This window comes from Anser anser, assembly GCF_964211835.1.
Source record: "Anser anser genome assembly, chromosome: 24".
Lineage (NCBI taxonomy): Eukaryota > Metazoa > Chordata > Aves > Anseriformes > Anatidae > Anser > Anser anser.
Window position 1 is genome coordinate 5,593,573 of NC_139745.1, and position 11,119 is coordinate 5,604,691.

An 11,119-nucleotide genomic window follows, 5' to 3' on the forward strand; every position below is an offset into this window, starting at 1 on the left:
CGTCCGCAGGAGCGGCGCGGGCCAGGATGCTGCCGGACGCCGCGGTGCTGCTGCTGCTGCTGGTGGTGGTCGGCCTTCGCTCGGCGGCGGGAGGAGGAGCGGCGGGCTACGCGCAAGTGAAGTACATGCAGCCCATGGTGAAGGGGCCCCTGGGACCCCCCTTTCGGGAAGGCAAAGGGCAGTACCTCGGTAAGGGACGCGCTCGGCGGGGGGCTGGGAGGATGGGGGGGATGAGGCTGCCTGTGAGACCGGGGGACTGCAGCGTCCCGCAGCATCCTACAGTATCCTGCAGCATCCCATAGCATCCCGCAGCATCCCACAACATCCCACAGCATCCCGCAACATCCCACAGTTGCCGGGTGCTCCCCATCACCCCCGAGCCCCAGGGCCGGCACCATCCCAGCGAGTGCTGCCCTGCAGATTGCTCTCTTTCCCCCAGAAAAAGAAATAAGACCAGGGGGTGACAGCATAGAGAGGCTGAGCAAAGCCCTTGCTGGGGCTGGGTGGTTTTCCAGTTCTTGCCCTGCTCGCATCCCTTGGCGTGCATAGTCTTGGGGCTCATGCACGGAGCAGCCCCACAGCCCTCTGCTCTCCTTTTCCTCCTTTTCTGCAAATTTTCCAGTGGCTTTGGGTTTCATGCCCGGGCACGGGAGCCCTGACACTCGCTGCGTCCCTCTCGTTGCTGTTAAACCCAAGCCGTCCCCACAGGGCTTTTTTTCCACTCCTCCACCTATTCTGTTTTCCCTGTCTGCGTTTTGCACCAGCTGGGAAAGGAAAGAGGGCCAAGGCCCAAGCTGGGAGACCCAGCCCAGCACGACGAGGGTGAGAGAGAGTGATTTCCTCCTCCACACGTGTTAAATCAATCCCCACCAGGCAACATGTGCCGCTCGGAGGGGCAGAGGCGCTGAGGTCATAGCTCCGAGCCGCCAGCCCCTCTGCCGCGCTTCCAGCCGAGCTGCAGCCTTTCATAACCGCCGGCCCCGAGCCGCCCTGCCCGCACGCCCTGCTTGAACATCCTGCCTGCACGCCCTGCTTGCACGCCCTGTCTGCACGCCTTGCCTTCACACCCTGCCTGCATGCCCTGTCTGCACGCCTTGCCTGCTTGCACGCCTTGCTTGCACACCCAGCCTGCACACCCTGCCTGCATCCCATGCCTGCACCCCAGAGCCTGCCTGGGGCTCCCTTTGTGCCCTGGTGCCAAAGCTCAGAAGGGTCCATCACAGCCCCAAACCCGGGGGTTATTAGCTTGTGCTAATTACACATCCCCTCTGTAAAATTAAATGTGTTGAGTGTGGCCAGGTATCTCCGGCACTTCTTGGCTCCTCTGCCAAGGGAGCCCCCAGCACCTCCCCAAGGTGCCTGCGGCTGTCGTCACACCCGGGCGATATCAGCACATCGAGGAGGGGGCGGACGGGGGGCACCGAGCCCTCTCCTTGGCACCCACACGGTGCTCCTGCTGCTCTCCTGCAGCCAGCACCAGGGCACGGGCAGCGCTATGGGATGGGGCAGGTCCCTGGGGTGCCCGGAGGCTCTGCTGTGGGGGGGCAAGAGTCATGGGGACCCCCCCAAAGGCTCGCTGAGACCCAGACCCTCCTGGGAGCTGAAGTCTTGGCTCTGGGAGGAGAAACCGGAGAAGGTTTGGCTGCCGGTGGCTGATTTACTGCTGGGCTGAATGGCTTATCAGGAGTTCAGCTCAGCACATATGTCAGAAAACACACAGCAAAACCTGGAGCCGAGGCATGCTCGGAGCCCCCCCCCCCCCCGCTCCCTGCCCCCTTCCCAGCTGTTGTAAAGCTGCTCCCTGAATCCCAGCCAGAGACAAAAACCTTCCAGCGCAGCCTCACCAAAGAGCAGCGTTTCAGCTGCTGATGGGCCGGGATTCAAATATCTTCTCCCTGCTGCTTTTCCTTCTTTTTTTTTTTTTTTTTCCTCCTACTTCCTATGCGTCTGAGCGGCTCGTGCTGCCGCCGAGCCTGCTGGCCGTAGCGGAGCAGCGAGCACTGGTGCAGGCTGGGCTGATGCAGGGCAGAGCAACCTCACGGGGCGAAGAAGGGCAGACGGCACCCGGGGGGGCTCCCGCTGAGGCTGGTGGCCCCGCTGTAGGATGGAGGAACAGGACCCTAGTGGCCCTCACCCTCCAAAACCCCACGGGGAAAAACGGGCAGGGGGGCCACACGAAGCCGCCGGGGATGCCGGTGCCTCCCGCATCCCACCCAGCTCCCAGCTCTGCTTAACCTGCCCTTGGCAAGGCAAATCCCCGCTGGCCCCCTGCCCTGCTCGGGGCTCTCAGCTGACTCGCCGCGATGGCGCAGGGCCGTGCCGGGACCCCGCTGCCCCCCCAAGCCACCGGGACCCCTGCGGCCCCCTGCTGCTGCCCCAGGCTGGTCTGGGGGGCTGGGACCCCTGCCTGGGGGGCCAGAGCCAGCCCCAGGGCTGCAGGCACTGCCTGGTCTGCTGGTGCCATCTAGTGAGAAGGACAGGGCTGCTTTCCTTGGGGTGCCAGACTGATTTTTTCCGACCCCAAACTGGGCTCCTGGCTGTGAGGAGGCAGCTCTGGACAGCTGGCAGCACGGCTGGGTGCTCACCCCGTGCCTGGGCTTCATCGCTTCTTTCCAAACGCATCCCTCCTTTCCAAGCACATCCCTTCTTTCCAAGCACATCCATCCTTTCCAAAAGCCGCAGAGAGGTAGAAATGTGTCTTTCCAAGCTCTGCCTGAGCCCATGCAGGTCCTGAGCAAACAGCACCACTGGCCACATCCCCTCCTCTGCCCATGGGATCGCAGGGCTCTTCGCCCACATTGCCCCTTTCCTCCCCGTGCCTCAGTTTCCCCCTGCATCCTCCCCAGACTGACCAGTGATTTTCTCTAAGCTGTTTTAAGGCCACTGGGGAAGTTGTAGCCCCATGGGCAGCCCCATTCACCCTCCTGCCCCTGGCCCCACAGAGAGCAGCAGGCTGCTTTGCCTGTCCATCCCCACAGAGCAGGGATGCTAACAGCATTTAAGCAGATAGTTGCGTGGTTGGGTTTATTTTGTCTGGGCTCAGAAGAGCATTCGTGGTTCTTCTGAGCATGAAGGCTGTCCCAAAGGCCCTGCCTCAGCAGCCCCCAGCTCGCTGCCACATGTGGGCCGTGCTCAGTGGGGTGCCCGGGGCTCCCCTGCACCCAGCTGGCCCCGGTGCGGCCGTGAGCCAAGCTGCAAGGGGCACAGCTTTAAAGGAAAAAATGCCATGAGCAGTTTTACGAGGAAAATAGGCCTGAACTGCCAGCAGACAGGCACAGCAGGAGCAGCTGGGGCATCCAGGCCTGCAGCACCTCGGCTCGGGGCACTGGTAGGGTGCTGGATTATTCCTCCGATGGCCGGGTTCCTCCTCCCGGTGTATCGAGGTCCCCATGGGGACGAAGGCAGCACCGGGGGCTGCAGGACCCACTGGGCGATGCCCACGCTCCTCGAGAAGCTCCCTGGTGCCAAGGCGAGGGCTCGCGGAGGCCGTGCCTGCCCCTTCCCCTTCCTGCTGCCCCAGCTGGCTCTTTGCGTTAGCATTCAGGGCAGCTTTGTTCATGCTTCGAGGGGAACACATAACCCCATGCTGCTGCCGTGAAAAGCAGAGCTCTGAGACATGCGTCTGTGGTAAGACATGGTCTTTTGAAATAGGATACCGCCGGGGCTGCAATGTCCCAGTTTCTCCCTGCTAACGTCCCCGGTTTGGTTTTCCCGTCTGCTTTTTTGGCCGCCTGCAAGTTGGCAGCTCGCGCCTGGCGTTTTTCTTGCGCTGCCTTGTGTGAGTGTGTGCGCACACTTTTCCCTTCCTTCGCGGGCTCAGCTGCGGAGCCTTGTTCTGATTCCATGCAAAATGACCTAGAAAACTAATTCTTTTCAAACCATTGCAAGAAGAGAAAAAAAAAAAAGGGGGGGGGGGGGAGAGAGAGGAGGAGAAAACACATTGAAATAATTTTCCGGAGAAAAATTTTTCCAGAATTCAAACCCCAGAAATCTGCTTCAGTGCAACGCTTCACGTCTCCCTTGCCTTCTTTCCCACACCGTTTTCTGGGGTGAGGAGCAGGAGGCTCGCAGAAATCCAGTGGCAGTGTCATGACAGACAAGTATTTCCTTAATCCAGGCTGCCAAGTGACCTCTGTTACAGGGGAGGAGGAGTGGGCCAGGCTTTGATATGTAGATAAGCTGCGAAAATGTTTCCATTACCGAAATTAAAACAAGCAGGCACCAGGCCTGGAGATGGCCAGAGCTAATTGCTGAGCTGGGAAAGGTGAAGCTGCCGCTGGTGCGCTGCGAGCCGTGCCTGCTGCTGCTGCCGTTGTGCTTTACACGTGTCTCAAACCTCCTCCTGTTGATTGAGGAAAGCTGAGGGTGGGCAGGTGATGGTGCTGTGGGTGCTTTGCTCCCCGGGCTGGCTCAGGAGCCCCCTCTGCCTCCTCCAGCAGCGCCAGGCTGGGGCACGCAGCGACCAGTTCAGCTCCGTTCTTCCTTGGGTTTGGTTAAAATTTGCCCGAGGTGTCGAGGCCCCTTCCTGTGCCCTTCACCTTTCTCACTGTAGCCCCGTGTACATACGGCTGCCAAGCCTTTCCTTCGTTTCAAGCTTCCCAAAAGAGAGCTCATCGCATTTAGTGTTTCTCACCCATTCCCCGCCTCACGTGGGAAGCGACACCCTGCCTGGGCTAGCCTCAAAGCGTGATTTATGCTCACGTCTGCGCTTTTAATGCTGAGCTGCGGTGGGCATGTAATCTGGCTCGCCTCGGCTTTGTAGTCTCTCAGCCCATTAGTTTCTTTCTTATATCCGTTTGCAAAAGACCTCTATAAATTCTTTAAATGTCAAGTGGTTACGGCCTGTTCCCAGCTGGGCTGACTCACTTGGATGCAACCGAGGTTGCGTTTCCCTCGCAGCTATTGGCTTTTCCTCCCTCCTCAGCGCTTTTTTCTTTGTAAGTTTTTCTCTACCTCGCTGGACACGGGAGCTGAGCCAGAGAACGCCGCTGGCATGTCTTAACGGCTACACGAATCGCCTCTCTGGTCTCTCGAGTACACGCAAGAGGTTTCTTTTTAATCCCAAAGGAGACAATCGAGCGTAGGTCTCTGGGGCCCTGGCCTCACGGGACGGGGTGGAGGGATTATCTCCAGTCCTGGCATCCTCTGTTGCCAGCTGAGCCCAGGCAGCAGCGGCCCAGTCCCACGCTGCTTTCGAGGCTGCTGGGAAGTGAGGCAGCAGGAGGTTTGAATCCAGCTCCTAAAAAAAAACCCCACAGCAGGTCATCACAAAACAGCGCTGCCAGAGCCGACAGTAATTGCCGGTCTTGTTGACACCCTCTGTGGAGGGACAGATGGAGCAAGGCTTCAATTAGTGCCTTGGGCTCTGGCCAAGGTCTGGCCTCAAGTCTGCTGATGTGGTGGCCCAGGAAGCCACCGTGACCACGTTTAAATAAAACCATTTCTGGAGGAGGGCAGGCTTGCAAGGACCCAGTTGAGGGAAGGCTCCCGCTCTGCGCAGCCATGCACTCGCTGCAAAATAAATGTTAGCCGCCGGCCTGCGGGGATTGTTTCCAGCCCCAGCACTGACAGTGGCTGCTTCCAGCACCGCACACTGCTTGGGGTGGGTGTCACTGCAAAATGAAGGTGCTGCTGGCTGGAGGCACCTGAACCCCGCGGCTTCACGCATCCTCAGCCCACCGTTGCCCCCAGTAAAGCTCTGCGGTCTCCTCTCTCCACAGACATGCCGCCGCTGCTGCCGATGGACCTCAAAGGGGAGCCAGGACCTCCAGGGAAGCCCGGACCCCGCGGCCCCCCCGGCCCCCCTGGCTACCCAGGAAAGCCAGGCACGGGGAAGCCGGGCATGCATGGCCAGCCCGGACCTGCTGGGCCCCCCGGCTTCTCGGGCATTGGGAAACCCGGCATCCCAGGACTGCCTGGAAAGGCGGGGATGAAGGGGATGCCTGGAGCCAAGGGTGAACCCGGCATACGAGGAGAGCAAGGACCCAGAGGACTGCCCGGCCCCCCAGGGCTGCCAGGGCCAGCTGGCATCTCGGTCAATGGGAAACCAGGCCCCCAGGGCGGCCCGGGGCTTCCGGGGTTTCGGGGCGAGCCTGGCCCAAAAGGGGAGCCTGGTCCCCGTGGAGAGCGAGGAATGAAGGGTGAAAACGGAGTGGGGAAGCCAGGGCTACCAGGACCACGGGGGAATGGGGGCCCTCCGGGCCCTGCGGGGCCCCCAGGGCCTGTTGGCGTTGGAAAACCCGGCCTCGATGGCCTGCCGGGTGCACCGGGGGAGAAGGGCGACATGGGGCCCCCAGGTGGGCCGGGGGTCAGTGGGGAGCCCGGCCCCGTGGGGCCAAGGGGGCCCCCCGGCATCGATGGGATCGGCATCCCGGGTGCAGCGGGGGTGCCCGGCATACAGGGCCCCATGGGACCGAAGGGAGAACCGGGCATTCGTGGCCTCCCCGGTTTGCCGGGCCCCACGGGCTATGGGAAGCCAGGCTTGCCCGGCCTCAAAGGAGATCGAGGCCAGCCCGGGGTGCCGGGAGCCGTCGGCGATAAAGGGGAACCCGGCGTTGATGGCGAGCCAGGTGAGCCAGGCCCTGCAGGTGTCATCGGGCCACCGGGGCCACCGGGCTCCATGGGCCTGCCAGGCAAGCATGGGCTGCCCGGCTCCAAGGGCGACGTGGGGCCCAGCGGGCCCCCGGGAATGCCAGGGATGCGTGGTGACCAGGGCCCCAACGGCTTTGCAGGGAAGCCAGGAGTGCCAGGAGAAAGGGGTCTGCCCGGCTCACAGGGTCCCCCTGGCCCAACAGGCCCGAAAGGGGAACCAGGCTTCATCGGCCTCCCGGGGGTGCCGGGATTAACGGGCGGCCCTGGGCCAAAAGGGGATGGTGGGATCCCTGGGCAGCCGGGGCTGCGGGGCCCCTCTGGCATCCCAGGCTTGCAGGGACCCGCGGGTCCCATGGGGCCCCAAGGATTGCCGGGGCTCAAAGGGGAGCCTGGGCTCCCTGGGGCTCCCGGCGAGGGGAAGACGGGCGAACCCGGCATGGCCGGCCCCATCGGCCCACCAGGAATGCCAGGAACACCGGGGCTGAACGGGCCGCCGGGCCCACCGGGGCCGCCCGGGCCGCCGGGAGCGCCGGGGGTGTTTGACGAGACGGGCATCGCGGGGCTGCACCTGCCCGACGGAGGCGTGGAGGGCGCCGTGCTGGGGAACGGCAAGCCGGGGAAGCCGCAGTATGGCCGAGGAGAGCTCTCCGCCCGCATCGCGCCGGCCTTCACCGCCATCCTCACCTCTCCATTCCCGGCGTCCGGCATGCCGGTCAAGTTCGACCGGACTTTGTACAACGGGCACAATGGCTACAACCCGGTCACCGGGATATTCACCTGCCCCGTATCCGGCATTTATTACTTTGCCTACCACGTGCATGTCAAAGGGACTAACGTTTGGGTGGCGCTTTATAAGAACAACGTGCCTGCCACCTACACCTACGACGAGTACAAAAAAGGCTACCTGGACCAAGCCTCGGGCAGTGCCGTGCTTGAACTCAAGGAGAACGACCAAGTCTGGGTACAAATGCCCTCGGACCAGGCCAACGGGTTGTACTCCACAGAATACATCCACTCCTCCTTCTCCGGGTTCCTGCTTTGCCCCACATAACGGCTGTAGGGCACGTTTCCTTTTCACCCACTTTAGCCATAAACTCTTTTTTTTTTTTTGATAAAAAAAATTAATACAAAAAGAAAAATCACTGGGAAGAACGCGCAAGCCGTTGTCGCGGGACCTTGCTTCACGCTGTTTGATCCATGAGTCAAGAGGGTAATCAGAAAGGAGACGTCTTTTCTTTCTTTCTTTCTTTTTTAGGGGGATAGAGAAGGGAGGGAGCAACTTCCTCAGTAACGTGTATTTGGAATAAATTTTACCCTAGTGACTGCACATCAAACACAGGAACTCGCTTGGGATGGCAAGGATCTGGCTGTGCAGAACATTGCTCTGCGATCCAGGGACGGGAGTCTGGAAGACCAGACCCTTCTGGCCTATAATTAAGTGCCCTCGTTTCCCATTCTGAGCACTAGTCAAATAAATACAGCTGTTGTAATGGATGGTGTATTTGCTAGTCAATACAGGGGTCCTAGGCACTTCACACAAGTGTATACAGCACCGGAGATCCTTGATGGATTGAGAAATTTCCTTCGCAAACCATCAAATGCCCACGTTTCGGTCTCCCTGATGCCTATTTGTTTAGATTGTGCTTTGAGGGGGCCTGTCTTACTCCAGATTCAGTGTGGTTGGATTTATAAACAGAGAAAGTGGAACACTTTGCATAAGCACCTTCTTATAGTAAGTAAATATTATTTTTTAGCCCTCCCCCTCCCTACCTCCCTCATCATCTTTAGGAATAAAACCATCCAGGCACTGGTATCTGGGAGGATGACAGCCAGCCTGGTCCAGAGCTGATCAGGGAAGCTGGGACCCCTGTGATGGATGAACAACGATCCTCCCTCTTGTGTTAATTCATCTCCTGGCAAGTCCGAGGGCTAGTCCTGTCCCGTACATTTCTTTGCAGTCCAAAGACTTGACCTCATGAGTGTGTCATTCTCTGACGACACGGGGATGGCACAAAAAGCCTGGCTTACAGTGCTGCTGGCCTGGTGTGATGAAAGGTTTAGTTCTGCCTTCTTCCAAGTGCCTCTTACGGACAACCTGCTTTCACTGCCTCACTACTGCAGGATGTGTAAGCTTTCACATTGGTATTTTCCCCCTTCTCCGGGGACCTTTTTATTAAGAACCAGTGATAACTCTAACTTTCCATTCAGTCGTTTTACAACGGTGCTATTACCTACTTAACGATGTTATTTACAAGTCTAGTGCAATATGTATCTGTAAAAGCGCGCCGTTGCGGGTGCCAATCTGTGACAGGTTGAAAAAATTCCCATTTGTCTGTTGTTACCGCTTTTTCTCTCCAATGCTTGAAACGTCATCAACCTAAATATGAGCTACGAGGATTTGGGGAAGGAATGCGCGGATTCTGACCACTTGGCTGCTCTGTCCTTTGCTAAAAGGGAGTGATTGAACCCTGCTGCTTTGCGGATTTTCTCATGGTAGAATAGTGATTGCCACCTGCACTTAGAGTGAAGCAATTCTTCTCATCCCAGGCAAGTAGCACGCTGCTGAAGTTAATCTACGAGTTATACTGCGTGTCCCCCTACCAGGGCACATCCCTGAGAAAATGGCAACGATTTGGTCACCAGCTGAGCAACTGTTACCCTCAGATTTTCCTAAAGCCTACTCCATGGCCAAAGAGAAGAGATGTACCAAGAACGGGACTTGGGATTGTTCTCCAGATTTACTGTACAAGATATTTAAACAACTTTTTCTACTTTTTTTCTTTGGTTGTTTTTTGTTTTTCTGTAAGCCTGTCCTGTGTTTCTGCCTCTTGCCATCCAGGGCTTCCATTTAAAAACACCCCTATCCCTGAAATTAAGAAACACAAAAGTCTAAAATTGAAAGACCAGCACTTGAGCTCCTGCCCTTCTGGGTTTGGCATCCCTCCGTCAGGATGATTTGACTCCACGGAAAGCTGCAAGTTGTGACGTGAGGAAGTTCTCTCAAGTTGAAACGCAGCCCCGGTGCTTCTGATCCCACTGGACGTTTTTAATTCCTGAGAGCAGGGAAGTGCCAGGGCCACTTGGGTCCTGATCCCAGCTGGGACAGGAGCCATGCAAAAAAAGCATCCCTAAAATTAAAAGTGGAAGCTCAATTTCTTCGAGCCCAGCCTTGGGAGGAGGGCTCTGGGACGAAGCCTGTGTCTCCTTTATCGAATTTTCTGTCCTGTGGAGAACAGCAACGAACTGGAGCTGGCGGCACAGGAGACCCGCTGGGGTCTCGCTCCTCCTGCCAGGCAGCTCTGCGGCGGCGGGGCGGCGACGTGCACACTACCTGCAGTAGGGTCCGCAGCTTCCACGTGCTCCCAGGTGCTCTCCGGGGTGGAAGCGTAGCCCTCTTCTTCAACAACGCGATTTATTTATACTGTGCTCTAACCTACGTTCAATCTCGTTTTGTTCTGTGTTGTTTTATTCCAATCTTCTCGTTCTGGCTGGCAAAAAAAGCGGCGACAAAAATACTCGCTGTAACCAAACCGAGTCAGTAACTCGTTCAGTGCTGTAGATATTGTTTTGCATTTCCACTTTCCCTTCACGTGCAGAGCATAAACCATAATCAACCTTTTGCAGCTATATAACCTGTTACATTTACACAGTAATTGAAAGGCAGAGAGATTACATGCACATAGGCTAGAAAAAACGATGCACGGGACGAGGGAGGCTGTTCACTAAACCAGATATCGTCAGGAAGATTTTTTTTTTCTGGAGTATTGAGTACGTGATATTCGCCAGCAGAAAGAATTATTTTCTGTCGTGTGTGTGAGCGCATGGGATTTTGGTTTCAATCGCAGTAATAAAAAAAGGTTGGGTTGGATGAAGTATGTCTATTTTTAATTATGAAAACTGCATTACAACATGCATTTTTATATACAAATTCTTACTATTTTTTTTAAATTTGCCTCTAGTATCTTCATTTCTAACCTAGTATATAGAGGTTTTTAGTTTTGTAAATACTTATTACATGCACTGTCTGTCATAGTAAAAGTTGGTTTAAAATGCACTCTTTTTGTGATCAGAAACTGGCCTTGTCTTCAGAACTAAAACTACAGTACTTGATTGTATTGACAAACCATCAATAAAACTTACTGTATAAAAGGTAGGCTCAGCTGTGCCTTTGTCCTGCTTACCTCACCCTCCACTCCTCTGGACAGAAGGCCCCCCAAAAGCTGCACACACAGGGCATAAAAACACCTACGGGGCAGACCCTTTTTGGAAGGGAAGAGAACGAGCTCGCCTAGGCACGAGCCGCCAGCTTCCTTACGCTCCCCACGCACTTGCCACCGACTCCCGAGGAGCACGGCCTCACCTGGTCCTGTCCCTGGCACCTCTGACGAACACAAAATCCGTTCACAGCGGTGGTGATTATGTCCTCTCCTAGCAGAGGAAACAGGAACACTGCAGAACAGACTCCAGGCAAATCACGTTTCACACGCACGCTTTCTGTGTACATTTTCCCCAAGTCCAACTTCAGCTA

General features: G+C 57.1%; 1 protein-coding gene across 1 annotated transcript in view; it reads left to right on the forward strand.

The window, feature by feature from the left end:
• Positions 1-10,740, forward strand: part of COL8A2 (collagen type VIII alpha 2 chain) — a 33,419-nt gene extending 22,679 nt beyond the window's left edge. The window contains exons 2-3 of the mRNA XM_083810446.1: positions 10-189; positions 5,721-10,740. Of these exons, the coding sequence (XP_083666572.1) occupies positions 27-189; positions 5,721-7,642 (2,085 nt within the window). The 5' untranslated portion in view covers positions 10-26 and the 3' untranslated portion in view covers positions 7,643-10,740. The remainder of the gene's footprint in view (positions 1-9; positions 190-5,720) is intronic.
• The last annotated feature ends 379 nt before the right edge of the window (positions 10,741-11,119 follow it).